The sequence below is a fragment of the Aedes aegypti genome, chromosome 2 (genome assembly GCF_002204515.2).
Source record: "Aedes aegypti strain LVP_AGWG chromosome 2, AaegL5.0 Primary Assembly, whole genome shotgun sequence".
Classification (NCBI taxonomy): Eukaryota; Metazoa; Arthropoda; class Insecta; order Diptera; family Culicidae; genus Aedes; species Aedes aegypti.
Window position 1 is genome coordinate 30229428 of NC_035108.1, and position 27749 is coordinate 30257176.

General features: G+C 35.3%; 1 protein-coding gene across 1 annotated transcript in view; it reads left to right on the plus strand.

The window, feature by feature from the left end:
- LOC110676555 overlaps positions 1–27749 on the plus strand; it is a 461002-nt gene that overhangs the window by 26854 nt on the left and 406399 nt on the right. The window contains exon 2 of the mRNA XM_021844894.1: positions 16380–16869. Coding sequence (XP_021700586.1) covers positions 16839–16869 — 31 coding nt within the window. The 5' untranslated portion in view covers positions 16380–16838. The remainder of the gene's footprint in view (positions 1–16379; positions 16870–27749) is intronic.

Here is a 27749-nt window from a genome sequence, read left to right on the forward strand (position 1 = left end):
TCTATGTACCATTTGATTTGAGGTAATCTTAGAACTCTTTTGTGTTCAGGACTTGAGATCTACCAGCGTATACAGTGAACTCTAGGAGGTTTATAGAAACACATTCATGATCATGGCTCAACGACCTATTGCCTGTCGCTTAGAGAGTGATCTCTTGGAGGATTTTCAGGAGGATTAATACCCATAAAGGATCATTTAATCATAATATAGGAAGTTTTTAACTTCCTCGTGCTCTACAGTCAATCAGTGGAATGTTTTTTAATCCTTCATAGTAAGTCATGTCTTGACTTCTTTTGAGTCAATCCGGCTCTTCTGTAGGATAACGCAAATTTTGATTTACTGACATATTAGATAGACAATAGATGGTTTTCGTTTGACAACAGCGAAAAATACAACCCAGTGCAAAAAAAAATCTACCCCTTGTTAGCTTCAAAATGTAGTGAGTTAAAACAACTTAAATTTAGGTAAACTCGAAAGAACCCAAATTTGGCGTATTCTATTGAACTTGGACGCTGGGAAGGTGCGACCTTCTCTGCTTTTTGATAACATTTCTGTTGCTAGGGAGGCACAACAACCCAACCGTGGGTAAAAACAAAAAGCAGATTACCTAAATTTGAGTTAAAAAAACTTATTTTTTTGGTAGTCTGATTTCTCCGTGTAGGATTCATCGAATGTAGCGCGGTTGTTGTGCCATGCCAGATTCATTTCTCGAGCGCGTACACGGAAAAAATAACACCAAGAAAAAATAGTCACCGAATAACTTAAGTTTATGCATTATTCACTATTTTCTATTCTTTCATTTATTCTGGGATTCTCCCGGAAGATCATCTAAGATTATTAATTGATTCACTTTAGGATTCATCAAGAAATTCTGAAAATTCTTCAGGGATTTTTCGGAAAATTTTACTGTGATTCTTTCTAGAATCCCTCATCAATTATTCCGTAAATTTATCTGAACTTATCCCAAATATCTCTTTGAAGTTCTTCTGTGAAATCTCATGAAATCCTTTATATGAAATCCTTCTGAAACTAATCAGGAAATCTCTCTGTAGTTGATTCATAAACCTATCTCGAGCTGTTCCTTATCTGGAAATGCTTCTGGGATTCCTCTTGCTGTTTCAAATTTTCCAGTTATAGGTTAACTGCTCGATTATAACTCCTGACTATAACCATCATGATTATGGAAGCCTGTAGAAGAAGATAACGTGCCCTGATTATTTTTTTACTATTCGTTTTTGTATATATGGGTGAATCACTATCATTCCAACCAATATCTACAGAACTTCCAGTTTCCTTCGGATCCATCACAATATGGACTGAACTGTGATTGTAGCAACCACTTTCCGTATCTATTGAATCATCGGTGTCACTTCCAAAATAATAGGATGCATCATCGTACTTAGCTTGTTGTAAATCTGGTATTCGCTGCGAATCTAGCCGTAGATCAGAACGAGTTAAATTGCACTCTGTATCTAAGGATTCTAATTGGGTTTCAAGAATTTTTCGTTTTGAAGAACTTTCTTGGTCTTTGTTTGTTAGTATGCTTAATTCTTCCCGTGAGTCACGAATTGTTTTCTGTGATTTTTTCAGTGCTTCTTGTGCATTTGTTTCGTTGCTGCGAATTTGACTCAGTTCACTTTGAGCCTTCTCGGAAGAATCTTTGTGACGATTTAATTGCATTTCAATTGTTGCGTGTTGCTTGTTTGAATTCTAACGTGATTCTAGTTCTTTGATGCGTAGTTCCAGACATTTCCCTTGAATGTTAGTGTAAGACTAGGACAGGACGTGACAGCTCAACTAAGACTGCCCCGTTGTTTTTCAGCCGATAACCTTGACGATACAATTGCCAGTGCTACCAGTATCCTTTTTGAGAAAATCTTGTGAACAAACTCAAATATTAAGGTGCATAATTTGATTGTTTCTTGCACGCTTCATTCATGTATTGCAATAGAGGATACTTTATTTTTAAACTCAGGGTGAAATTCAAAACCGGTGATATTTTTATAGAAAATTGACACAATTTTCATCATGTATTCATCATTTGTACTAAATTCGATAGTTTTTGCATGTTTTAGTATGGTATGAACACATGCTTTGAATTTATTATCAAATATAAATAGATTTGAAACAAAATGATTCCATGCAAAATTTCCAAACTTTTGATGTAAGCTTTGATTCATGAACTAGCAATACGGCCGGGCTAGCAACAAAATGCCCTGTTGCAATCCAACTCAACGATGTGAAAGTAGGCTTTTGCCAAAACGACCAATGAGAAGTGGTCTTTTTTGGCAGGCAATTGGTTTCTTTTTTGTACTTTGACCTGTCACGTCTTGTCTTAGGTGGAAGATATTTTCTAAGCATGATAATCGTTATTTATGTGACCATGGCAACGAGTGAATACGGCACCGCTCAAACGTCAACTTAGTCAACTCGTGCATCGGTCCATGATCAATGCACGAGCTCACTAATTTGACGTTTGAGCGGTGCCGAATTCACTGGTTTCCATGGTCACATAAATAACAAGGCACCGCTCAAACGTCAGAAAGTGAGCCCGTGCATAGGTCCATAGGGATTTTTGCAGAGATGTTCTTAAGGCTTTCTACGACAATTTCTCAGAGGATTACTTCAGAAATTTCTCCAATGTTTACTCGAGAAATTCCTCAAGTAGTCATTTCGATATTTTTTTAGGAATTATTTCTGAGATTTTTTCCGGAGATCGCTCTAGAAATTCTTCCGGAGATTCCACCAAAAATTCACCTGAGGATTCTGCAAGAAATAACTTCAAAAATTCTTGAAGAGATTCCTCAAGAGTTTCCTTCGGGAATTCTCCCAGGAAATTCACTACTTGAAATAGAAATTCACTACAGAGTTCCTCGAGAGTTACCTTCAGGAATTTTCCCAGGGAATTCACTACTTGAATTATTGTTATGATTTTTCTAGGTGATCCTTCAGTTATTCTTTTGAAAATTTCCTCAGATTTTCGTTCTGGGCCCCCAAAAATCTTCCGGGGATTCTTCTGAGAATTCCTCTATAAATTACTACAGAGGTTCACCCTAGAATTCCTCCAAGTATTTTATCAAATAGAATAGTCCTTCAGTTTTCACCACGAATTCTTCCTAAAACTCCTTTCCTGAAGAAGTTTTTTGGAAAATCCATTAATAAGTTCCTGTAAGGATTCCTGGAGCATTTCCTGGAGGAATCTCTGGAGGAATCTTCGACGTAATTTCTAGGAAAATTCTGAAGGAATTCCGGAGTGATTTCTGAGGAAACCTTTCCTGAAAAAATCCTTGGAACATAAATCATGCTTTTTAGCTAGGGGCCCAGATAGCCGTAGCGGTAAACGCGCAGCTGTGCAGCATGACCAAGCTGAGGGTCGTGGGTTCGAATCCCACCGGTCGAGGATCTTTTCGGGTTGGAAATTTTCTCGACTTCCCAGGGCATAGAGTATCTTCGTACCTGCCACACGATATACACATGCAAAAATGGTCATTGGCATAGTAAGCTCTCAGTTAAAAACTGTGGAAGTGCTCATTGAACACTAAGCTGAGAAGCAGGCTCTGTCCCAGTGGGGACGTAACGCCAGAAAGAAGAAGAAGCTACGTGGTCTTTATTTTTTAACGTTGTTTTATAATAAAGACTGCGTAGATGAAAAGCACATTCCGTTAAAATATACAGTCGATTCTCTACCAGCTCATCCCTGGAAATATTTCTAGAGAAAACCATTAGAAATGTTCTGGAGCCCTGGAGGAATTCATAAAAAAAACTGGAGAAATCTCTGTCGGAATCCCAGTAGAGATTTTCCTACAGTAATCCCTGGAGAAGTCACTGGAGAAACTCCCGTAGGAAGGATTATCTAAGTAAATTACTTAAGGTGGCATCTTTGGAGGAATCCCTGAAGAATCCTTGGAGGAAGCATCACTTTAGAGATTTTGCTGGTGGAATCTCTAGAAAAACCCGTGAAAACCCCATGTAAAGATTTTTCTGAAGAGAATTCTGGAAGAGATGTAGAGATTTCACTGGGGATTTTTTGCATCCTTATTTAATTCCTGGAGGGATTGTTAGACTAATTTTTGATGGGAGAGTCTCTGGAAAAATTCCAGTAGAAATCCCGGGATGCTTTTTTGGAGACCCAGAACGAATCTCTCAAGAAATCCCAGAGGAATCCATGTAGGATTATCTGGAGAGATCCTTGAAGTAAGCCATGCAGCGATTTTTCTGGTTGTAACTCTGGTAGAATAGGAATTCTGATGAAATTTTTGAGGAATCCGTTGAAAAATTCTTGAGTTGTAGAACACCTGTAGGAATTCCTGATGAAATCCCTGGAGGAATTCTTGGTAAAATCTCTGGAGCAAGTCGTGGAGAAATCCTCGGAGAAACCGCTAGAAAAATATCTTGAGTAATGCTTGAAGAGATTATCCAAGTGTAGCTCCTGGAACAATTCCTGGAGTTGGCCTTGAAGATATCTTTGCAAGAATCATTGTAGAGATTTTCTGGTGAAACCTCTGAAAGAATACAAGAATAAATCGCTTGAAAAATCCCTGAAGAAATCTCCGTAAAATTCCGTAGTATTTCTGAAACGAAACCTAAAGAAATCCTTGAGGAAATTTCAGGAAGAATCCCAGTAAAGATTTTACTGAAGGAATCTATGTATAAATCACTGGAGACATTTCTGCAAAAACTCCTTGCGAAATGTTTAAATAAATGAATCCCTGTAGAAATACTGCAGCAAAAAATCCTGGAATAATTCTTAGATGAATTCCTGGAGGAATTGCTGAAGGTAATCCTGGAGCCCTAACAGAAACGGTCTCAAATGTCTCATGGCGAAATCATGGCAGAAGCCCTGGGAGGATTTTTTGAAGGAATTTCTGGAGGTTTGGTCTGGAGAGCCCCATTTGCACTGGTCATTTGATTGCTGTCAAAATTTAACGTTGCATGGCCACCCAGTAGGTCGTTTTATTATTCATATTTTTCTCAAAATATGTATAGTATCTATTTCTCCAGGAATTCTTCAAATTATGCGATATATTTCTCAAAAAAAAAAAAAAAAAAACAAAAATATATATCTAGGGATTCCCTTGGGAAGAAAATTTAATCACAACCGTATTTTCTAGACCTCCATAAAGCTCCATTGGATTATTCAAGAGACTCAACCGGTGATTTCTCCATAAAACAAAATCCAGAAAATTTTCCAGGTGATTGTCCATAATTCGTCTAAGGATTATTCCAGGGATTTTTCCAGAAAAATATAGACAGAGATTTTTTCAGCAAAATATCTACAGTATTTATTCTAGAAATTTTTCCAAGGATACTCCAGGAATTCTCTACAAAGATGTCTCCAAGGATTCCTTCAGCAATTTACCTCCTATTTAATCCTTCTGAGATTTTTCTGGCAATTACTTCAGAAATTTCTCCTGAGCTTACTCGAGAAAATCCATATCATGGTTCCTTCAAAAGTTGTCCTTAGGAGATTTTCCCAGGTATTCATTCCTTAAAAAAAAAAATCGGCAAGAATTTCTTTAGGGACATAATCAGAGATTCCTCCATTATTTCTCCCACAAGGTACTTTAGAGATTCTTCCGTAAATCATACTGGGATTTCTTAATACTTTTTCTATAGATTCCTTTTAGACTTGCTACTGGAATCTTTCCATGTATTTTTCAAGGAACTTATCTACGAAATTTCTTCATCGAAAGAGTTTCAGCAAAAGTTCTTGAAGGAATTCCTTAAAAGTGTTCTTGAGATTATTTCTGATGAAATGCCTTCATGAATTCTAGAGGAATTCTTGGAAATATCCCCGAAGGATTTTTTAGACCCAGAACAATTCTCTGGAGGATTTGTTGAAATACTTGTGTAGTTGTAAAAATCCTTACATCACGTTCTGTATAAAGCTAACTCTAGTAAAATTTCTGGAGAAAACTCTTGAGGAATCCCTTCAGGAATTGAAGTGAAGTAATTACGTAATTTTTAAGTAATTTTTGAGTCTCATGAGAAATTCCTGGTGTAATACCTACAGAAATTCCTGGTATAATCTCTGGAGCAATCCGTTGAGAATCCCTGAAGATGTCTCCGTAATAATTCCTGGAGTAATTTCGAGAGGACTACCTGCGGAATATACTGAATGCATCCTCGAAGGAATTTCTGGAGATGTATCCTTAAAGATGATGTCCTAGTATAACCCGTAGTGAAATCTCTGCATAAATCCTTGGAGACGAGGATCCCAGTAGATATTTTTCTGAAGGAATTCCTGGAATATGCCATGGAGAAGTCCCTGGAATAATCCCTGGAGGAATTCCAGGCGCAGTTTCTGGAGGAACTGCTGAAAGCACATGAAGCCATATCTGATCCGGTCTTAACAAAATCTGGTTGCGATCAAAACTTCTTAGTGAAAAAATCTCTGTCGAAATTGTTGTATGGATCACAGTTGAGATTATCTTGAATAAATTTGTGGTAAAGCCCCTGGAAGAATCTTAAAAAAACAATCCTGAAAAAATCTCTAGAAGAGACTTTAGATAAATTTTCTTCCAACACCAATGTTTTTATTATTAATCTGACCAGGACGAATGGATAATTTGGTTTCCTTTCCTACTACACAACTTTCTACAGTTACTATGCAAAGCAAGTTTGACGAACCAACAAGTTTGAATGCACGAATATGTACCTACAAAATGTTTGCTAGTAGTTTGCGCACATATTCGTGCATTACACGCACTGTGTAATCAAAGCTTAAGGCTACATCACGTACAAAGTAACTCTATTTCCGGATGAATTTCACAATGTAAGAGCAGAAATAATTCCATAAAAAAATCTGGAGGTATCTCTAAAAGTTATTATGAAGCCTTCCAGCAGAACTTCCGGAAGAGTCCTAGGGAGATGCTCAAAAGAATAATCACACGGAGATTTCTTGAAAAATCTAGGAAGAATGCCCAGAAGCATCCTAGAAGTAATTTTGAAAGAACTTGATGAAATAATCTCCTAGTAGGAAGATTTCCGAAAGAATTCCGTAAGGTTTTTTGAAAGATACCTCAAAAGATAATTCCAAATGGATTTTCGGAAGAATTCCAGAAGTTTTATTGTTGTGGTCCTTACCAAGTGTTCCACCAGAGAGTCCGTCTAGATTTTGGTTCCAGGTAAGGTTAAGGGTATCCGGAGTCTGTAGTTCCCAGGGTTGGTTTGCAGGTGTCCCCGAATCAGGCAAGTATATTCTTGGCACTCCAACACAGGTAATTACGCGATTTGTACTTTAAAACACTTTATTGCACTAACTCAACATTTATTACACACTACAATTAATTTTTTTTTAACTACATACTACAGATTAAAATTGGACTATTTCGTGGCTGATCTGAACGATTCGTGACCTATTTGATCTCTAGAAATAGCTTCACAAATAGAGTGTTGCACTATTTTAGGGACTCCATGCGCAACATCTAGAAAATGGTATCTCTTTCTCATGGAGCCTACAACCTTCTCACCAACTCACTCGCGGCTCGATTAGATTGGTAGCATCGAAACAAAGTGCTATACAATAGGCTGACGAATACGCTAGCTGTAAGCAGTGGAGTGCCTCTAAACGTTCGGGGCAACTGGTGAAGTATCGCCCAAGACTTACTGGAAGGAAGGTCACTGGTTACGATTTTAGATCTGAAATTCTTAGTTTGTATGAGATGCTGGATAACCATAGATAGGTGCTGAAATCATACAGCAGGAGATAAAAAATACAGCATAGGCTAAAGCCATGTGCATAATTGCAAAAGAAACACATTTACATAATACAGTCAACTCTCCCTTACTCGATATTCCGTATCACGATATCGTGTTAGAAAACTGTAGTAAAAATTGATTTTCATGGCTAACTCGATTGTCCCTTGGGTGCATTTGAACTGGTTTTGTGTTCTGTAACTCGAAACCTCCCTAACTCGATGGTCCCTTCATTATCGAGTTATGGAGAATTAACTGTATTACGTATATAGTGTAACGTAAATGAAATTTACGCAAATTGGAGTAAATTGAGGTTTCTGTGTACATTATCCTCGAAAAAGATCCGAAAACAGTGGGACAGTGAAATGCGTGAATTATTCACGAAAATATGTGCGCCAAAAGCATGCACCCAAACTAACTCAAACTCTCAATTCAACGATTCAGGATGGGTGCTCCACCACCCGGTCCTGTATGGTTCAAGTACTCCCGAGAGTGGATGTCGCAATCAATTTGTGTAAATCCCCCATCGGTGTACAATAGAGGTAGCACTCTCCAACGAAAATGGGAAACAAAAGCGTATTTGTCTGTTTGTTGGCTTGCGGTTCGTTGCACTACGGTGGGATGAACGACGACGACTGATGGCGGCGATGTCCTGATTCCATGTTGCTCCTATACCAAGAGGATGTGATGTGATGTCACAGAAGAAGTGGTTTTTTGTGGAGGTGTGACCAACAGCGGGAAGAGTACGAAGGACGAAGCCAAGAACGACGAGAAGTGTTCGGACGGAAATAATGAGATGGAATTTCATTATGTAACACGGAAATTGATTGACGGAGGTCATGATGTGAACATTGATTTCGCAGAAAGGCGAAAGGCAATTCGAGATGACACGACGGAGTGTCATAGTCGTCGTCTTGAGATGGTTTTCGAGTAAAACACTTCCGGGAAATCGAATTTCAGAAGGTCTGGGAGCGCATCCCAAAACACCCAGGGAAATCAAAATAGCACCACTCTGTTTTCCGCTGATACCTAACAACTATTTGGTATATGTATCATTGTTATATCTACTGTAATATATGCAAACAATGGCTTCATATATAGTACAGCAATATTTGATTTATTCATAGCTTGGTAATACTAGCATTTCAGCAAAAAATTATTGATCAATGGGTGTGAAATAAAAATAGCTGCACTTGATATTCAATTAATATTTTTTCGATATTAAATTCGACATTTTTTTCCTATGATTAACATTGGATATTCTATGTAACTATATTACTATCAGGGTTGGAGCTTCAGAGTAAATTTCAATAATATATTTTGAATACTATGCAGAGCTTTCTTCCTGGTATTACAATCAAAGGACCTCTCAAAGCACAATGATAATCATCAACATTGGGAACACTGCTTCAATGAAATTGAATTTATTTCCCATGTATTATTTTCAAAATGTGTTATTCTGAGATTACTCATCAAAATATTTGGATAAAAACGCTAACAGTTTGTTCTGGATCGATAAATATGCGTAGATAATTTTAAAAGTAAGGGATTTTTTTTGAAAAAATTACCATGAAGAATAAAATTTGTACCTAAGAATGCGATTAAAACTCCAGTTCTTCAGTAATCTAAACCAATTTTTAACATGCTTTTTACTCTACTTTTTTGCTGGGAGGAAAAGGATGGTGTATCAGCAAATTTGGCCAAAAGTATCAAATCGCTAAAGTGAACTAATGTCAGAAAAAGGTGTAATATTATTGATGTTTTTAAAGCTCTACCTTTAGTAGAATAGTAAAACGTACCAACATACAAGTTGTTCATAAAAAATAGGATTTTTTTCATTCGAAAAATAATGCTTAACTTTGACGAACAGTTTTTCTTTGGAGTTTTTGGAAAAACTATTTAGTTTTTCAACCAAAAGAATTTTGTTAATTTTTATATATTCATTACATTGTAGTTTACTAGTTGAACGATGTACAGAAAATCGATTACGATTTTATAAAAAAAAATACATAGCATAAAAAAGGTGTCCACATTATAAAATGAACAGTCCTTAGTAAAAACAAGAAGCAAACAAAAGATGGCGAAATTTAGTTGCTCTTTTTCCAAGAAGCTTGGTGCCAATAATTTCGAAGACAGTATAACTCGTCAGAACGCCCATTGAATAAAGAAGGGTGCAATCTTGTCTACTGGGTCGTTCAGCACCTTGATGACCGTATTTAGCTATCACATTTATGAGTGCAATAAGTTTTTTTTTGGGACATGGATTATTCGAGGAAGAGACATTCGGAGAACTAGCGTTCAGGGAAATGACATTTGGAGAAAAGTAGTGCCAGCTTGAGAGATTCTACCCCCTTATCCCGAAATCCATTACTTCGAATGCCATGTCACCAAATTGCATTTCCAAAAATAAACAAATGCAAGGTATTACGTTTTCTCGGTCTTATGATGTTCGGAGAAATGGTGCATTCGGGGAAATTAAATTTTGGCTCATGGCAATCGCGTAAATGTCATTTATGGTAAGGGTGTTCGGGCTTATGGGGTAGAATCTTTCAAAAATGCTTGCATGCTTCAATATTGTGTCATTCTACACAAACATTGCTATCAAGAATACATTGGCGTCGGATCAGAAGGGGCCGAAAAGTAGTGTTAAACTAAAGGCATCTCTTAAATAAGTTAAGTTTAAAGTTTGGTGAAAAGTTGAGCTTAGTTCATAAAAGTTGTTTTAAAGGAATTTCAATATAGCAAAGTTTACTTCAGATTGATGCCAGAAAATTTACCTAATGTGAATAAGCTCAACAAAATCGAATATAGTTTTTTTTTTATTCCAGAAACCGATTCATTCTTTGATTGCTGAATGAATTTATTGCTCAAACTCTAAACTACATTTGATCGGTTTTTAGACAAAAAAAAAGTATCTTTGGAACTTTTACTCCAAATCTCATGAAAATTATCCATATAGTATTGCTAGATTTCTTCGCCCTTTTTACGTAAATTCCTCCTGGATGATAACCATTTTTTCTATGTCAACTATGATTCAACTATAAAATATTCATCCTTTCAAAATTTCAAAGTTTTCCCCCGCAATTGCTTCAAAAAATCATTGATTATGTCAAATCTTATACTGAAATATTTTGCTGATATTTCTACTTGTAGTTTTTTTTGAATAGTTTTATTTAATTAGTTAATCCTTATTGTGTTGGGAATTATTCTGATTTGTTTTCCTTTTATCAAATTCTGCTTCAAATCCCTGACTTATGCAAGGAATTATCTACGAAAAGCGTTTTTTGAAATGTCTCTTGCCTTCGAATCTTCAGAGAAAATTTATTCAATACTTTGGGTTCCAAAATTAGCATTAAGTTAAATTATTATTAAGTAAAATATTAGAAATTTTTTAGGATATTCAATAATTGCATGTGTAAGGATCTTCCTTAAAACAATTTTTATAAATGATTTTATCAATTAATGCCAGAATCCCTATTCTGAGATTAAATTCTTGTGCAATTCCAGGGTGGAATTAGTAGGCTAGGAGTTTTGAAAATTTTCAGAATTCTCATACGTATGGTTTCCGATTTATGAAAGTCCATTAGGAATTGCTTAATAAGTTTTCAAAGTCCTCCAAGATTCAAATTCAATTAAATGTTACATAACGAATCATACCATTCGACATCTTTGCTAGTGTTCTTAAAAATAACGTCAATATTTTCGCGTTAAACTAAATTAATTCAAGTTAATCCAAAGTTATTTAATATATTCATTCCCAAAAAGGGAAAAAATGCCATCAATCTTTTCGCTATAAACCTTTGGAGTTCATGCAAAACTGTGTTTGAGATGTTAGATACAAAAACCTCCTGTAAAAAATCACCCGTTTAGCGTCAATTATTTTTCAATATAAAAAAACGCATAAAATATAACGAGATTTTTTGTAGCCAATCCTACATATTTTATTAAAAATTGTAGTACGATATGTTGCCAGAATTTTTTTCAAAAAGTTTCAGAACCTCTACCGAGAATTTTTATTTTTTTTTTTTTTTTTGCAAGAATTTATTAAACTTTTGAACCGAAATGATCCAACATATTTGTAATGAAGTTCTTCAAAAATGTTTTGTCACTCTAGAAATCTGATATAAATTTGATATGATAGATGATATGAAGAGTAATTTGTAAAGAAATCTTTGAAACAAACAAAAGATGGATAAATTATGGGTGAAATTATGAAAAAAAATCCACGTGCTCGGCTAGGATTTGAACCCAGGACTCTTGTATGCTAGACGAGCGCTTTAGAGTATAACTGCCTCTCTGTAGTAGTCATGTCGTCACTTGAGTGAGAACGACACGTTGATAGCCTTCCCGCATCTTTTCTTTTCCACAATACAGTTGTTGTGGAAGCGATGTAGGTATGATAGGCAAACCGTTTCAATACTAAATATATTACACTCGCTCTGCGCGCGTGTGTAGTAAAGATGGATGGATGTGGGTTATGATAGAGGTCTGCGTGGTCTGTGGGGATTTGAATTCTTGTAACCAACTGAGTTACTGGGTCACCAAGTGGCTCGGTAGCTTAGTTGGTAAAGCGCTCGTCTAGCGTACAAGCGTCCTCGGTTCAAATCCCAGCAGAGAACGTGGATTTTTTTTTTCTTAATTTCACCCATTATCTATCCATCTTTACCACGCGTAATGAGTTACTTAAACTATTGAGGTATTCCGGGAGTAATTGTAGAGCCAAAAGTGGAGAGTTGCTAGATTTGTAGATGTTATTTGAAGAATTCCGGGATTAACATTCGGAAAAAATATGGAGTGATTTCTAAAGCCTGAAGGAATACCTGATGGAATTTCTGAAGATTTTTATTCAGAATTTCAGAACTAAGTTGCAAAATATTTTAGTAAATCTGTTTAAAAAATCCACAGGAGAATCGCGAGCTGTTCAAAGAACAAATCTCTGGTAAACACTTGAATGAACCCCTGATGATTTTTTTTTGAGGAATCCTAGGACGACATTTCAAGAGAAAAGCAATATAAATATATAAAGAAATCCCTGAATAACTCATTCGGGAAATTTTTGAGTATTTACGCGGAAGAGTTTTTGTTAAACGTATTTCGCTGAAAGCTTTATATGTTTTTTTTAAGTATTTTGAATCACTATATTTGAGAGAATTTTGAAGAAATGCGGGAAGCTACTTTAATATATTTTTTTCTATAAAAGAGAGAGAGAGAGATTTTCTGTAGAAAATGCAGATAGATCTGCGGAGAACTCCTGTGACAAATCGCTAATAATACTTTCCCAATTGAATCCTGTTAAATTTCTAATAAACATCTTTTGGAATATTGGAAGGAATCCTTAGAACTGGAAGAATAATTTAATGTTTCTTGCAGGATGTCCTGAATAATGTTTACTACGTATTTTTCAAGCAATCTTCGAAGAATTTCTGAGAGTTCCTGAAAGATTTGTTGAAGAAATCTGGAGAGAAATTTTAGGAAGAATTTCAAATACGATGCTCGAGAACCTGTGGGTGAATTCCCTTGATAATCATTGCTTGATGATCTTGATAACAATTGATTGAGCTTCCTAAGAATTTCAGAAAATCCTGAGCAAATTATTAATGAACAACTGTATGATGTTTTGAATCAATGTCATAAAAACGTAGAGGAGCTTCCCGGAGAAATATTCAAAAGAATTTCTAAAACATTCTCTGGCGAAATTCTTTTAGAGAATTTTAAAAGAAATTTGTTAGAGACTATTTGAGAAATTTTCTGGTAAGATCAGAAAGCCTAAAGAAATTTCAGAAAAAATCGATGGAATAAGAACAGGAGTAACTCAGTAGCACTTGTACAGAAGTTCTTGTATAAAATACTTAAAAAGTACGGAAATGTTTCATGAAGAACCATGGGAATTTTCAGAGGAACCTCATGAAAGCACATGGTTCAATACCTGAAAAGTTCGTGGAAGAATCACAAGGAATATTCCTCATGAGTTCTTTGGAAGAATTTTTTAAGATTATTTTTCACTGTATTAGACAAGGAATGAATATATTCCGTGATGAAAATTTAAATTTAAAAATATCGCTGATGTGCAGCGATATGAGTAAATGAAAACAAATAAAACCAGTATAAATCTCTGCAATCTACATAATTCGTGAAAATTGTGGTTATTGCGACATTACTTCAGATGGATTCCAAAAATGCCGAAACCTATTTTCCCGAATGCCAGTAACCCGAGTGCTAGACTGACTGTACGTGTCAATACTTGTTGATACTCCGTGATTGATCGGAACTGGTAAAAAATGCACTTCGATCCAAATGAATAAAGGTTGGAGCTTTCCACTAGTTCTTGAAGTGCAAATTTTAGCAGGTTTCATATTATAGATCACTGGCGCCTTCCAGGTCCTTACAGTCAGGTAGATTGTTGCTTCTAGAGACCGAGAATACCTCTGCATCTTCACAATCACCATGAGAAGGGTGGTAATTAGTGAGAGCGGAAAATGCCTAGAAGTCACCTTTGGTCGGTGATGCGATCCATGGATAAGGAGTTTTCTACTTAAAACTTTTTCTGCATTTTTGTTTTGAGATGAAGAGTTTTTGGTAGAAGATTTAAAAAATACATTAACATCTATAATATCGAACCATCCAAAGATGTATTTAGTAAAAGCGAATCGAGAGAAATATATGTACCGTAATCTGGGGTAACATTGATCAGCGGAGTAACTTTGATCGGAATGACTCATCTCGTTATAAGTTCAGTTCTCTTTCTTCTATTTATAAGCTAATGAAAATTAAGGTTTTTGCCAAAATTGTGTTAAGTTCATGCGTAAATTTGTCAACTTTTTGAAACAATGATTTCTATCATTTTCACTAACACTACCGAAAGTTCATGTCTCACATGAGTTCTGCAGACGATGTGATCGAAAAAAATGCGATTGTTACTAAATATGGCTTCGCCGAAAACGATTCCGTTGTCAAATCTTTTATAAGTTTATTCAATTTGGCCACATTAACTAATTACTATTAAGAATGTAGAATTTCCTTAGGAAATTGCCTACTTTTAGGCGTATTCTGCGGTTCAAGGTGCTTTTAGTTTTGTAATTAGTAATTACATTTCCAATATTATCAAACGTTGTTTACTTGGGTGATCAATGTTACTCCATATCAGCTCAATCAAAAAATCACTTAAAACATTTATTTGAACACAATTAAATCTTTCGAAAAACAAAATAAAGTATATAGCTAGGAGCGGTGGGTGCCAGTACTTGTTATAAAAATATAAAACTTGTAACATTTGTTTTGTGAAATGAAAAATTTAAGAAAAACTCAAAAAAAAAAAAAGATCAATGTTACCCCGGATGACGGTAAATTTAAATTATATAAAATAGGCATAATACCGACACTTGTAGTGATGAACTATACATAATTTGTTTGAAAATTACATATAAGTAATGCTGTCATGAAAAAAATGTATTATCGGCAGCATGAAACGAGCTCACCAGTTGATGATAAATCCTCGATGAATATCTTGTCACACTCGCATAACGCGAGCCGCGAAACTTTTCGGCGTCCCGAAAACGAACCGTCTTGCTTGGGCTTTGAAATTTGCTCTGCATGCACAGATTGTTTTGAAATTTAGCGGAATTCACCGGATCGCCTGATTACAGTTACTGAAATTTCACGTTTTTACTAAGCTTTGCAAAGAAAAAAAAAAACTCACCGCTTTTGTGTATATTACAATTAACTCTGTTTTGGAGAATTTTTGATTAAAATTGATTTATGTATAATTGCAAACCTTAGTTTACGACCGGTAAACACTTGTGTATTTTTGTCAGCGAGCTTTTGCCCTATACTACTTTCGAGCTTTTGCCCAACCGGTGAGAAAAAATCATTTAAGACAATCCATTTTTGAAACTGTTATAACTATAGATGCATAAATATTTTGAAAAAAGTTCATTCAACAAAGTTGTCGCTAATATGTTGATGTTACACTGTGTGGTATTCATTTCTTCTCAACCATTATGTTTTTTTTTTTCTAGAAATATTGATATTCTCACTAAGGGCGAACTTTTGTACCACCTAACTCTGCATCTACGCTATCATTAAAAAGACACCGATACGTTAATACTTCCACGATTTGCCCTTTGAAGGAAGCACCACACTAGACAACGGACTAGCATGCAATGCCCAGTGACACAACCGAAATACGTTTCTGACGAAAGTATTCCGGACTGAAACGGGAATCGAACCCACACACCTTGACTCGATGCGGCTAAATGCTTGGTAACACTAACTGCACGGCCATGGAGCCCACAAGAAGGACTAGAACCATTGAACTAAACGGAAACATCACTTCACAAATTCAATCACTAGATTGTCATGTAACTTTCTAGCCACGTTCAGTATTCCATTCAACAATATCAAATTCAAGACCCAAATTATATTTCGAAGCTTTCAAAGCATTTATCTCAACATAATCAGCGTAATGGCAAAAACCTCCCGCCACGTTTCTAACGGCAAGAAGTACTTACGCATTTTATCTTTGCGGCAAACAGGGCATCTAAGGCACAACAAAAGTAAGATAAACGTCTGGATTCTCACAATTTATTACCCGTTGTTGTAACGCGTCGGCGATGGGGCCCATTTTCCGATGACGGATCCTTCCTCTCGAACGCTAATGATGTTTTCTCTGCTTCCTCTTTTAGGTCTGTCACCAACGTTTCGACGAAGGATGTTTGCAGCAGTAAAAAATATTGACGAAGGCAGCTCGAATCCATTGAAAGGAAAACGTGTTCTTTATCGTAAAATTTAGAAGTTGAAAAGTTTAAAATAGTGTTCATTGAAGGTAGCTACCGCCGCGCGTTCAGTGTTAATCGAAGCATAAAATAGTTTATCGTGTCGTATTTGAGATCTCTAGCCAGTAGTAGCGTACCGTTGATATCGTAGAAGTTCCCAATTCGATTAGATTGTCTCCGTTTTAGAAGTAGAATCGTTACAATAATCGTTAAATTCACTGCCCACTCGATGATCGTGAAACTTCGAAGCAGACGAGGAAGCTAATTTGCAATCAATTTAGAAGAGTGTTCATCAGGGAAGCCCAAAGCCAACTTCCAACAAGAGCCGGAAATTAATTTACGTGGATTGTGAAGCGTGTCAAGCCAGCAATGGGCGATAATCAACTTTCAGTTAAGCAAGGTACGTTCTGGGAACTGACTGATTCGAGTTAATATATCATTTTCCAACTGGCAGTTTCCAAAGAATAGGAACAGGAGTTGCCTGTGGCTTGGGGACTTAATCAAATCAATCACATGGCTGTGACCGAGAGTTAGAGAGAGAGTGAATTGAAGTTTGATGAGCCAGCCTAGCCAATCCGGAACGGTCATCGGATAATGATGTTACCAAATTTCCAAGAATATGGTCGAACAGTTGATGGCAATCAATCATACGATGGCAAACATTGAACGGATTTGAGACGTAAATTTGCGACATGAATGTTCTGGTTTGGTGAGCAGATGGTCAATTGTTAGTAGATGATTCTGGTTGGCTAATTGTACAAGTTTGAGGATGAAAATCTGCTTGTCGTAAAATTTCTTCTATTTGCGTGGTTAATGAACTAACGACTGTTTTGAAAACAAATTAGCAACATTCAAGATGCTGATTCTTCAAGCTTTATGCAACTTAATTTCTTTACATGTCTAATAATCCTTAAATATCATAAATAATAAAATTCAACTGGGCTTATGCCTATAGAAAATAGTTTCTGGCTTGCAATCTTATAAAGGGCTCATGAATTTATTTAGCGTTTCAAGCCCAATTCGGATATTCTTCAGGAATATTCGAATAATTCTTTATCCCTGAAGAAGATCCAAATTGGGATCGATACGTTGGAGCCCAGAAAATAAATTCGAAAGCCTTTCATAAGACTGCGAGCCAGAAATTTGTTTGTTTTATGTAGTTCAAGACAATAATTCTCAACCATCTTGGTTTTGCAGCCCCTTTGCAAGTTCTACGAACATTTCGCGATGTCCGAGAACCTTATCATCATGGCTCAATTGGAATCATGGGTGCAATACGTTCATCATTTTGTGCGTAATTGTCGGAGAACTAATCAGATATCCGTCAAGAAGTTTCCCAGAAAACTTCTTATGATCATTGTTTCGGGGGTGTTTCGAAAATCTCATATTAAAAAAAAAACGTGGTACCTTTTAATACCGCCCTAATTGCTTGTTTTTGATAATGAGTGGATCTGACCCTGAAGAAGGCTATAAGTGGAAGTCGTACAAGGGGTTTTTGAATGTCATTTGGTCGAATAACGAAAATAAATAATTAAATTGCTTCATCGATGAAGGGATAGCGTCCTATTTTTTCACTATGGAATCTGACAGCTTGATCTGCGCCTCCTTATCGGGAACATAATTTATACTCCATAGTCAAATTGCACTCACACACTTATATTTTTCGGATACTTACCTTTTCCTAAGAGAGAAAACGCATGAAGCGCAATGAAATCTGCTAAAGCTGATGATGGTAATGAGCTGCAGAAATACAAATGTTTCTTCGGATAATCAAACCATGGATAAAAAAGGAAGTTCAAGTTTTATTTTATCAGCGTGCATTCGAACTGCTTTCTTTCGGTTTGTTTTGTACCGTAAAACGGGGTAACTTTGATATTTTTTTCGAAGAAAACTTGAATATTGATGCATGCTGTTTCAAAGAATTATAATTTACATTTTTAAAACAAGTACTGGCATCCTAGCTATCGATTGCAGTTGATAGATTTCCAAAAGATTTATTTTCAAAGGATATATAATTTATCATACAATCGAAAGTCGGCTCTCTGTTTTGGGGTAACTTTGATAATGGAGTATAAATCGAAGAAAATTGAATGAATTATTTAACATTTGTAGGGCATTGCATACCTCTAGGCGTTTAACGTTATATGGAAATTTCTCACTTAGATTACAAAAATGGTCCCAGTTTGTGAAAATGCTTTTCGCTAAGAGATTTGATACCGTTTTCAAGTTCTATTATAACTAGGCTGTCAAAGATAAGTGGCCAACTATTTAAAACTACATCAAATAGTGATCGTAGAACAGATTGTTAGTAAGCGTTTCTAAAATGCTAAAATTGTGTCAATTTTTTATATTCGTTTAAAAAGCCTCAAATTTTCTTGATTCAAGTGAAAACTGCTGTTACATGAAGTGTCATACTAATATTCTTTAGTTTTGCATTCGTTTTGCTTATCTGATTAACAGAAATTATGATATTTCGTTTAGTATGTGGTGGGTTACGCACTATCAAAGTTACCCGCATTATCAAAGATACCCCGTTTTACGGTACCATGGTTTAAACCGATGTTTCAAATCTCGGTTCAACCGAAGTTCAAGTGTACCGATTTCAATGTGCAACGCGAGTTTTTTTTACCGTCGTGCGTTTGCTGTTAAACACGAATAGAAAGATGCGAACCCTAGTTGAACATCGGTAATGTTCATGGGAAGACTGAATCCTGGACCGACCGGGATTCAAACCCAGACACTTTCAGCATGGCTCTGCTTTGTAGCCGCGGACTCTAACCATTCGGCTAAGAAAGGCCCCCAGGTGCCTATCTACAATGGTGGTTTTATACTTTCTGAAGACAATGAATTTGGCTGAACAAACATGTAACAAAAAGTATATGAAATACAAAGCATTTATATTGAAGCATACACATATACAAAGAGTATGTCGTGAACTCTAAGCTGACAATCATCAATGAACTATTTTTTTTAAAATCATAGCATTTGAACAGTTCAACCGATTTCAAATCTTTTTTGATGAAATGAAAGCTTGAGATTTCATCTTTTTAGAAAAAAAAATTAAATTCTGAAAAAACTGTTTTTAAGGAAATTTTTATATATTTTCATGAAAAAAACAGAATGTTTTTCAATTTTGGAGTTTTATATTTTGTACATATTTCTGTTTTTTCTGAAAAGTTAAAATTGTAAGCTTTAGCTGATAAAAAATGACTGATTTTTTATTTTCAGAAAAATATATCTCAAAAGCTAAAAAACATACATTGCTGAAAATTTGGCAGTAAACGTAAAATTTTCTGAACTTTCAAGAACAGCAGTAGCCCATTTAAGCCTTCAAAACTTAATGCAACGGAAAGCTTTGATTTTTATCATGTGAAAAAAAAAACAATTTTTGTGTAATTTTATACTTTTCTTGAAAAGTCAAAATCTCTAGCTTTCATTTCATCCAAGAAAATTAGAAATTGGTCTAGCGGTTCAAAAGTTATAATTAAAAAACAAATAAAAATTTCGCGAAGTCGCGATTTTTCTGGTCACCCAATTTTGTAAATGGTCACCCTAATCAAAAAATCCTTAAACACGTGTATCCTTATTTCGAATAAGGAACAAAATAGCAAATTTTCACGGAATTCGGTGACTCACTAGATCGATTTTTCATGGAATGGCTGTATGTATGTAATTGTAAATTATGTAAATGATAAGTAAGCTTTTTATTATATTGAGGAAGTGGGACATTTCTCATAAAGACTTTTCGCATCAGCATATTTCGCATACGTAAGTTTGACATAATGAACATAAAACAGAACACATGAACCCTCCCCATCATAATTACGGACTCACTAATATCTCGAGATTTTTATTATTAGCAAAGAAGTGATCTTCAGTAAAATTGTTCAGCGGATCAAGGACATCCGGAAGTTTTGGTAGCGCTAGTGAGTATAGAAAATTGTGCATTCTAAACTATTTCTATCTTGTGATCCACATTAGACAGAAAGTCGAGCCTTCGTAAAAGTTGTTCAGAAAGTCAAGGGCACCCAGAAGACAAACAGTTTGGTTGAAAATTTTCCGATAGGGTACGCTAGTAAGCATGTTAAGTTTAATATTTTAAGTAAGTTCTATCTTGTGAACCACATGGGATAGAAAGTTTGAGTCTTCGGCAAAGGTTTTCAGTAAGTCATGAATATGCGGAAGCAAACATTTTAATAAAAAAAAATGTTTGGTGCCGCTGGTGAAAGAACAGGGGGACCAGGAGGGGCCATGCAATTTTGGATGATAATTAACATGATTCTAACGTGAACAAAAATCTTCTGAATCAATTGACATGCTTTCTTCAGTAGTTACGTTTTTTTATTTTGGACTACAACAGTGGAAAAACATCGCTTGTCGTACACACCATCGCGCGACTATCGAAAGATTAACCGTCCGGCTGTTTTTGGAGGCTGCCCTGCTCGAAATGTCCGGTGATAATGATTGCCCTAATGAGAATTCCATAAATTTATACATTAACTACTACTCATAAAAAATAGTCATAATTACCGAAGGAACTTCTTAGACTTAACAGATAGAGCTGAATTCTTTTGCGAAAAATAAGGCCTTAGTTATAACAGATCTTTTTAAGAAATTTCAGCTGGCTAAGCTTTTAAGAAAAGTCCAACAAAATCAATCATTTTTTTCTCTACAACTAAATATGAGTCTATAAAATTATTATTTCGCTTTATTTTTTTTAATGATTTCGAATGTTTATGCATTAAACATTAAACTCTCAACTACATTTTACCAACATATTCCTCAAGGGATATTGAAGAGTGGCTTCATACCGTTTGTTACAAATCTCTCAGAAATTTGGTAAATAATATTGTGAGATTCGTTCATACTTTCAACGTGAGTTCCTTCTTGTTGTCCAACCATTTCTTCTATGTCTACACACCAAAACAAAATCCTAGATTTACACGCAACGTAATTTTAGCTTCAATCATGCAAAGCCATTTCTCATGTACACAGCAAAAAATTCTCAAATTTACATGGCACGTAATTCTTTATGATAATCATGCAAAACGAGTTGCAACTGAACATTCAACGATAATTAATGTAAACTGTCTCATTGCATTCGATAATGCTTGCAAACTTGAGTGAAACTGAAACATTTCATGATCTTCCATCCAACATTCGCCAATGTTGCATGCTCTCTTGCATCTTGAAAGTGAAATTGCAAACAAGAATTCTCGGTTTACATGATTCTACGATGAATATTCTGTCAAAAATAATGCACATGGATGGATCGACGGCTTGTCATTTGATGTGCATTATTTATGATTGAATTTTCAGCGTGAAAATCATGTAAACCAAGCCGTTTTGCGTGCAACATTCTTCGAGAGAAGACGTTTAGCGTTCAATACTAAGGATTTTGGTAACAACGTTGTATATAATAGATGTGTTTATAGGTTTTATCATTGAAGAATACATGAGAAATGGCTTTGCATGATTGAGGCTAATATTACGTTACGTGTAAATCTAAGATTTTTTGGTGTGTATTATTCAATGATAAAACCTACAAACACATCTATTATATCCAACATTGCTGGCAAAATTCTTAATACTGATCACGAAACATCTTCTCTTAAAGAACGTTGCATGCAAAACGGCTCGGTTTACATGATTTTCACGCTGAAAGTTCAATCATATATAATGCACATCAAATGACACACACTTAAAAAAAATTACGGATTACGGTGAAATTTCACCGTAATCTCAACAGCTGAAGCTTCGAACCTTCTCAATCTCAAATCAAATTCGAACCGAACAATCTGTAAAATCTTTGAACGAAATCATAGAGAAAAATAAGAAAATGGCTCAGACCGGGGATCGAACTCCCGACCTACCGATCAGGAAGTAGGCTTGCTACCACTAGGCTAGCTTACACTGCTTGTTAGTGGTGTGCAAAAACTGCAACAAAAGGAAGCTCATGCCTGCCAGAGCGACTGTCACACGATTTCACAGAAGTTCGGTGAAAATAATGCTGTTACCGAACTGTTCGTTAGTATTTCACAGGGTTACAGTAAAATTGTTTGTTTCACGGATTTTTTCCGGTAAAATAATATATTTTACGGATTTTCTCCGGTAAAATAGTTGATTTCACGGATTTTGTCGGTAAAATAGTGGATTTCACAGGAAAATCTGTAATTTTGTTGTTTACAGTTCAATTTCGGTGATTTATTTCACAAGATACTGCGATTTATTTTAAGTGCGCAAGCCGTGGATTCATCCATGTGCATTACATATGACAGAATATTCAGCGTAGCATGTCAACCGAGAAAACTTGTTTGCAATTTCACTTTCCAGATGCAAGAAAGCATGCAATATTGGCGAATGTTGGATAAAAATCATGAAATGTTTCAGTTTCAATCAAGATTGCAAGCATTTTTGGATGCAATGAGACAGTTTACATTATGTATCGTTGAATATTCAGTTATAACTCGTTTTACATGATTATCATAAAAGTTTACGTGTCACGTAAATTTAAGATTTTTTTTTGCTGTGTAGTTATTAGCCACAAATTGATTTCACCTTTTACTTGCTTTTATTTTACCTTTCATAAGTTCAAACTTTGCAAATCCAACAAAAATTCATTAATTTTGTCAATTTCTTTCAAAAAGTTTCCCAAAAAATAAATAAATTACAAATTTTTTCGCGAAGTTCATCAAATATCTTTCAGAAACATTTTCAAAACACATCACAAATTGCGTCACAAATTCTCCTGTTTTTTCATGTAAATTGTTATTGAAATCCCTGGGTTATGAAGTAAATATCTACGAAATGTATTTTAACTTTTACATTTTCAATGTTTAGATGATTTTTTTTTTGTAAAACTTCAGGTATACCTTTGCTTCTCAATTAGGCACAGGGTAAAGGAACCTATGGAGAAACATTTAGTAAACCAACTAGGAAGGGATTTATTGAGAAATTCATAAAGGAATTTGTAAGGATCTTCCTCAAAATATTACTTTAAAAATAGTACTTAGTTTTAATTATGCATCGTGGTTTACGGTCAACCAGCTGAGTGGAAGTTTAACAACTACCGAAAAGCTAAACATTACATATAATTTGCAATTGGATTAGATGGACAAATTGATGTGAAATTAAAATTATATGTATTGTTTAGCTTTTCGGTAGTTGTTAAACTTCCACTCGGCTGGTTGGCCGTAAACCACGATTCATAATTAAAAACAAGTATTTATCGAGCAACGGACTCATGTTCCGTAACCGGTCGTTTGAGAACGTCGCGACCCATTGGAAGCCCACACAATAGAAACCTCAGCCAGCGCAGTTGCTGGCTAGTGTAGTGTGCTATTCCTATACTTAAAAAACAATGCGCTCTCGGGCTAGGCATTGGATATATATATAGAAAGCGTTGTGTTTGGATGGGCATCTAATTCTTCCGAAAGAGGTGCACTTTGCGAAAACGGACCACGTGATTATTGAGCTGAAATCGAATTCAGGTTCAGTCGTGAGTTCGATTCTCACTGAGAAGACGTGTAACTTTTTCGCAAATCTTCACATCAATTTGTCCATCTAATCCAATTGCAAATTATATGTAATGTTTAGCTTTTCGGTAGTTGTTTAAAAATAGTTTTTTTTTAATTCTGTCAATAATGCTGGAATTGAACTCTTGTGCAATTCCTAGAGGATTTCTGACAGATGGAGCATCTTCAGATTTTTTTTGTAATTCATTAGAGACGCTTCAATGATCCTGTACTCATTCACCTCTAGAGAAAAGATTATGAATAATTACTTTTTGCTATTCCGTTGCTCATTAGGCTACTTTTCATCAATTAAATGAGCAACATAACGGCCTACTTTTCCTAACAAAACAAACAGAACTGAAAAGTGCTACTTTTCAGCACTGTTTTGGGTATTGAAAAGTAACACTTGACAGCACTGTTTTGAGAATCGCGCACAACTATATATAATATATATAATACGTGCAGACAACTTAGCACATGAATAGTGAGTGTACAATTTGGTATAAAATTGCATGCAGCATCTTACCTGGCCTGAGTATCTGTTGAATCTTGGTCACCTCAACTCGTCTATCAATAAAGCGTGTGGATGGAGATGGAGTTCCTGCAAGTAGAAAGAAATTGGTTTCTACATTATTTTGTTCGACATAGTCCTGTGAAACTTCTGAGCTCTTGCAGAACATTTGTCTTTAGTAAAAAATCCATTCGTTATTAAAGATGAAACCAAAACAAGAATGTTTGAAGTAAATCCTTCAAAACACAACTAATTTTGTCTTTGCGAAACTTAGCCAGGAATTATGACCAGAATTTAGTAATTTTCCGAGTTCAATTTACTTAAGCTGAAATTGAAAAACATGTTTTTAAACTTCTTCCAAAACTCTAAGTCTGATATAAGTAGAATATTGATATGGAGTGATTCGCCGAGAAATTTGTGAAGGAATCCCAAAAAAATATTAAGCCGTTCCTGGAGTAGTTATTGAACGAAATATGGAGAGTAGATAGGTTTCTAGATATTATTTATGGAAGAATCCCTGAATTAACATTCGGAAAAATATATGGACTAGTTTTAAAACCTAAAAACTATTTGCTTGGAAGATAAAGAAAGAATCCTTGGACGACATCCCAGGGAAAACAAAATTCTCCAAAGAAATCGCCGAATAAATTGCTTGGATTTTATTTGAGTTTTTTTGCGAGAGAGTTTATGAAAAAAGTTGGTATTTTGCTAAAAAAAAGAAGTGTTTGATGTTTTTAAAATTTTCTCAGGTAGGCATTTATAAGGAAATTTAAGAACATTGATTTCGAGAGAGATTTTTTAGAAATGCGGCAAGCAATATTTATTTTGATTATTAGATAAATCTAAACAAACACTCAATAACGAAAAAAAAAACACTCTGAAAAAATGCCTTCCTGTCACTTAGAACATTTCCCAAATTGACTTCTGTTTAATTGTTTATGAAAATCTTATGGAATGTGAGGAGGACTCCTGAAAGTAACCTGGAAGACTCTTTTTTTTGCAGAAAGTCCTGGATAACTTTTGTTGAGAATTTTCCAAATAATCCTTCAAAAATTACTAAGAGATTTGCTGAAAGATTTGTTGAAGTAATCTAAAGATAAACTATATTAAGAAAGCCAATGCTAGCGATCAAAAATAAGCATTAAAGCTAGTAATACTCTTAGAGCCAGATAAGATCGATTAGAAATAAGAGATAATTAAAGTCGAATCTTGAATATGTCTTGAAATTAAGTGGATCGGAACTGAAACACATGTATATGATATGAGTAAGATCTGATACGCCTAATCATTTGATGAATCTGATATGATTTACTAAAAATTAAGTAGACCAATCCTGAATCTCTTGAAAATGATGTGAATTAATCCTTAACTGCTTGACCATGGAGTGGAGTGGAAAATACAGTGAACTGAAATTGAATGATCTAAATTCGAGGTGAATCAGACCTGAACCACTAAAAATCAAGTAATTCATGCATGAATCAGGTATACATGAAGTAATTCAGAGCTGCATCATTTGAACATAAAGTGAATCAGACCTGCATCCCTTGAATATGTAGTGAATCCGCATGTGAAGCATGTTCAGAATCAATAAGTTTAAAATTTATTTTTTTAAATGACTTCAGCTCTTTTCAATGCCACCAACATGTAATATCAAGTCCTCAATATGTAAATCAAAGTCAGCTCATATGTGTCGACAGAAGGAAGTGCGATCAAAAATTCGTCCCTTAAGAGCATTCCACAGAAACCACAGGATCCACACGAAGCTAATCGTGAATTCATATCTCGCTATGGGTTTTGCACCGACTGGTTTTCATTTTTTCATCATCCCCAACCACACCAGGGGAGGCATTCGAAAAATTCCACTCATCTTCGTCATCATTCATCCCACCCGGAGTAGACGGGAGTGCCTTTTGCCAAATTCGCCGAAATTCAAATTTCCAATCCCTATCGGTTCTTGTTCCTCGGTTTTAAGGACTGTATCGGGAATGAGTTGGAAACATTGAAGCGTTTGATCTTCAAAATGATATTTTTTTCTTGGATAATCTGGCAAATTTTCGCAATAAGGGCAAATGTACCATTAGTGGGCCCAGAGAGCCGTAGCGGTAAACGTGCAACAATTCAACAAGACCAAGCTGAGGATCGTAGGTTCGAATCTCACTGGTCGAGGATCTTTTCGCAAAGGAAATTCGGCTATCAAGGGAATAGACTTCCTCCGTATCTGCCATAAGATATACGGATGCAAAATTGATCAATTGGCAAAGAAAGCTTTATGTTAATAATTCTGGAAGTGCTCATAAGCAGGCAAGCTGAGATATGCTGCCTATTAATAGCGGCAAATTTAATAATATGTGCGGTAGTGCTCAATGAACATAATATGCGGAAATGTACTAGAACATTATGAACATTAATATGAGAGAGCAAACTTTAAACTTGGAGCGTTATTTTCTCAATGCCTACTTGGTCGGCGTTAAGTCAGAGGGGACCAATGATTCTTCTACTTATCCATCAATAGAAATTTATAAATATTACTTAATTCTATGCATTTGATTTTGATACTTGACCATTTACCATATTTGGATGGGTGGTCAGAAATTGCAACAATTTCTGTGCAGACAGAGCGGACCAAGTGTTGAAAAGCAATAAACTGATAGATTATTGCATTTTTTGGGTCTATTTCAGAGTCCAATTGAAGTTCATGGTAGTTCTATGGTGTATGTATGGAATGTCCTAGAACCCGCTTATTGGACCAGTATATTTTGGTCGGTAATCAAGATTTTCACTTGGTTCACTCTGATTGAACGCATATTTGAATATTTCTGGTCTTCAATGCCTTGACCCTGCAAAACCTTAATTTTCAAGCTATCGTAATGCCACTGATTTCGGTATTGACGATATGGATTATGGAAGAATTTACGATACTGGTATCGAAGGGTCTTGATAATTTGTTTATCTTAGAGATATGTACCCAGTTTGACCATGTAAGCATTAAATGATTGTTATTTTCCTAGAAATTGTTCAGTCAGTGTGAACCAACTCACTGAACGGTGTTCTTTAGTTCAGTCAGAGTGGACCAAATACACATAGTCCATCAAAAAATCGTTCTATCAGAAATTTGGATTATGATTTTTCATGATTATCACTTCACATTATATTATTTGGAAATAACACAAAGATGTGTAGAAATATTGAACCAAAATTTAAACGAGTTAAAAAATTACAGAGCGTTAGACTTTAAACCAATTTTTCTCAAAATAT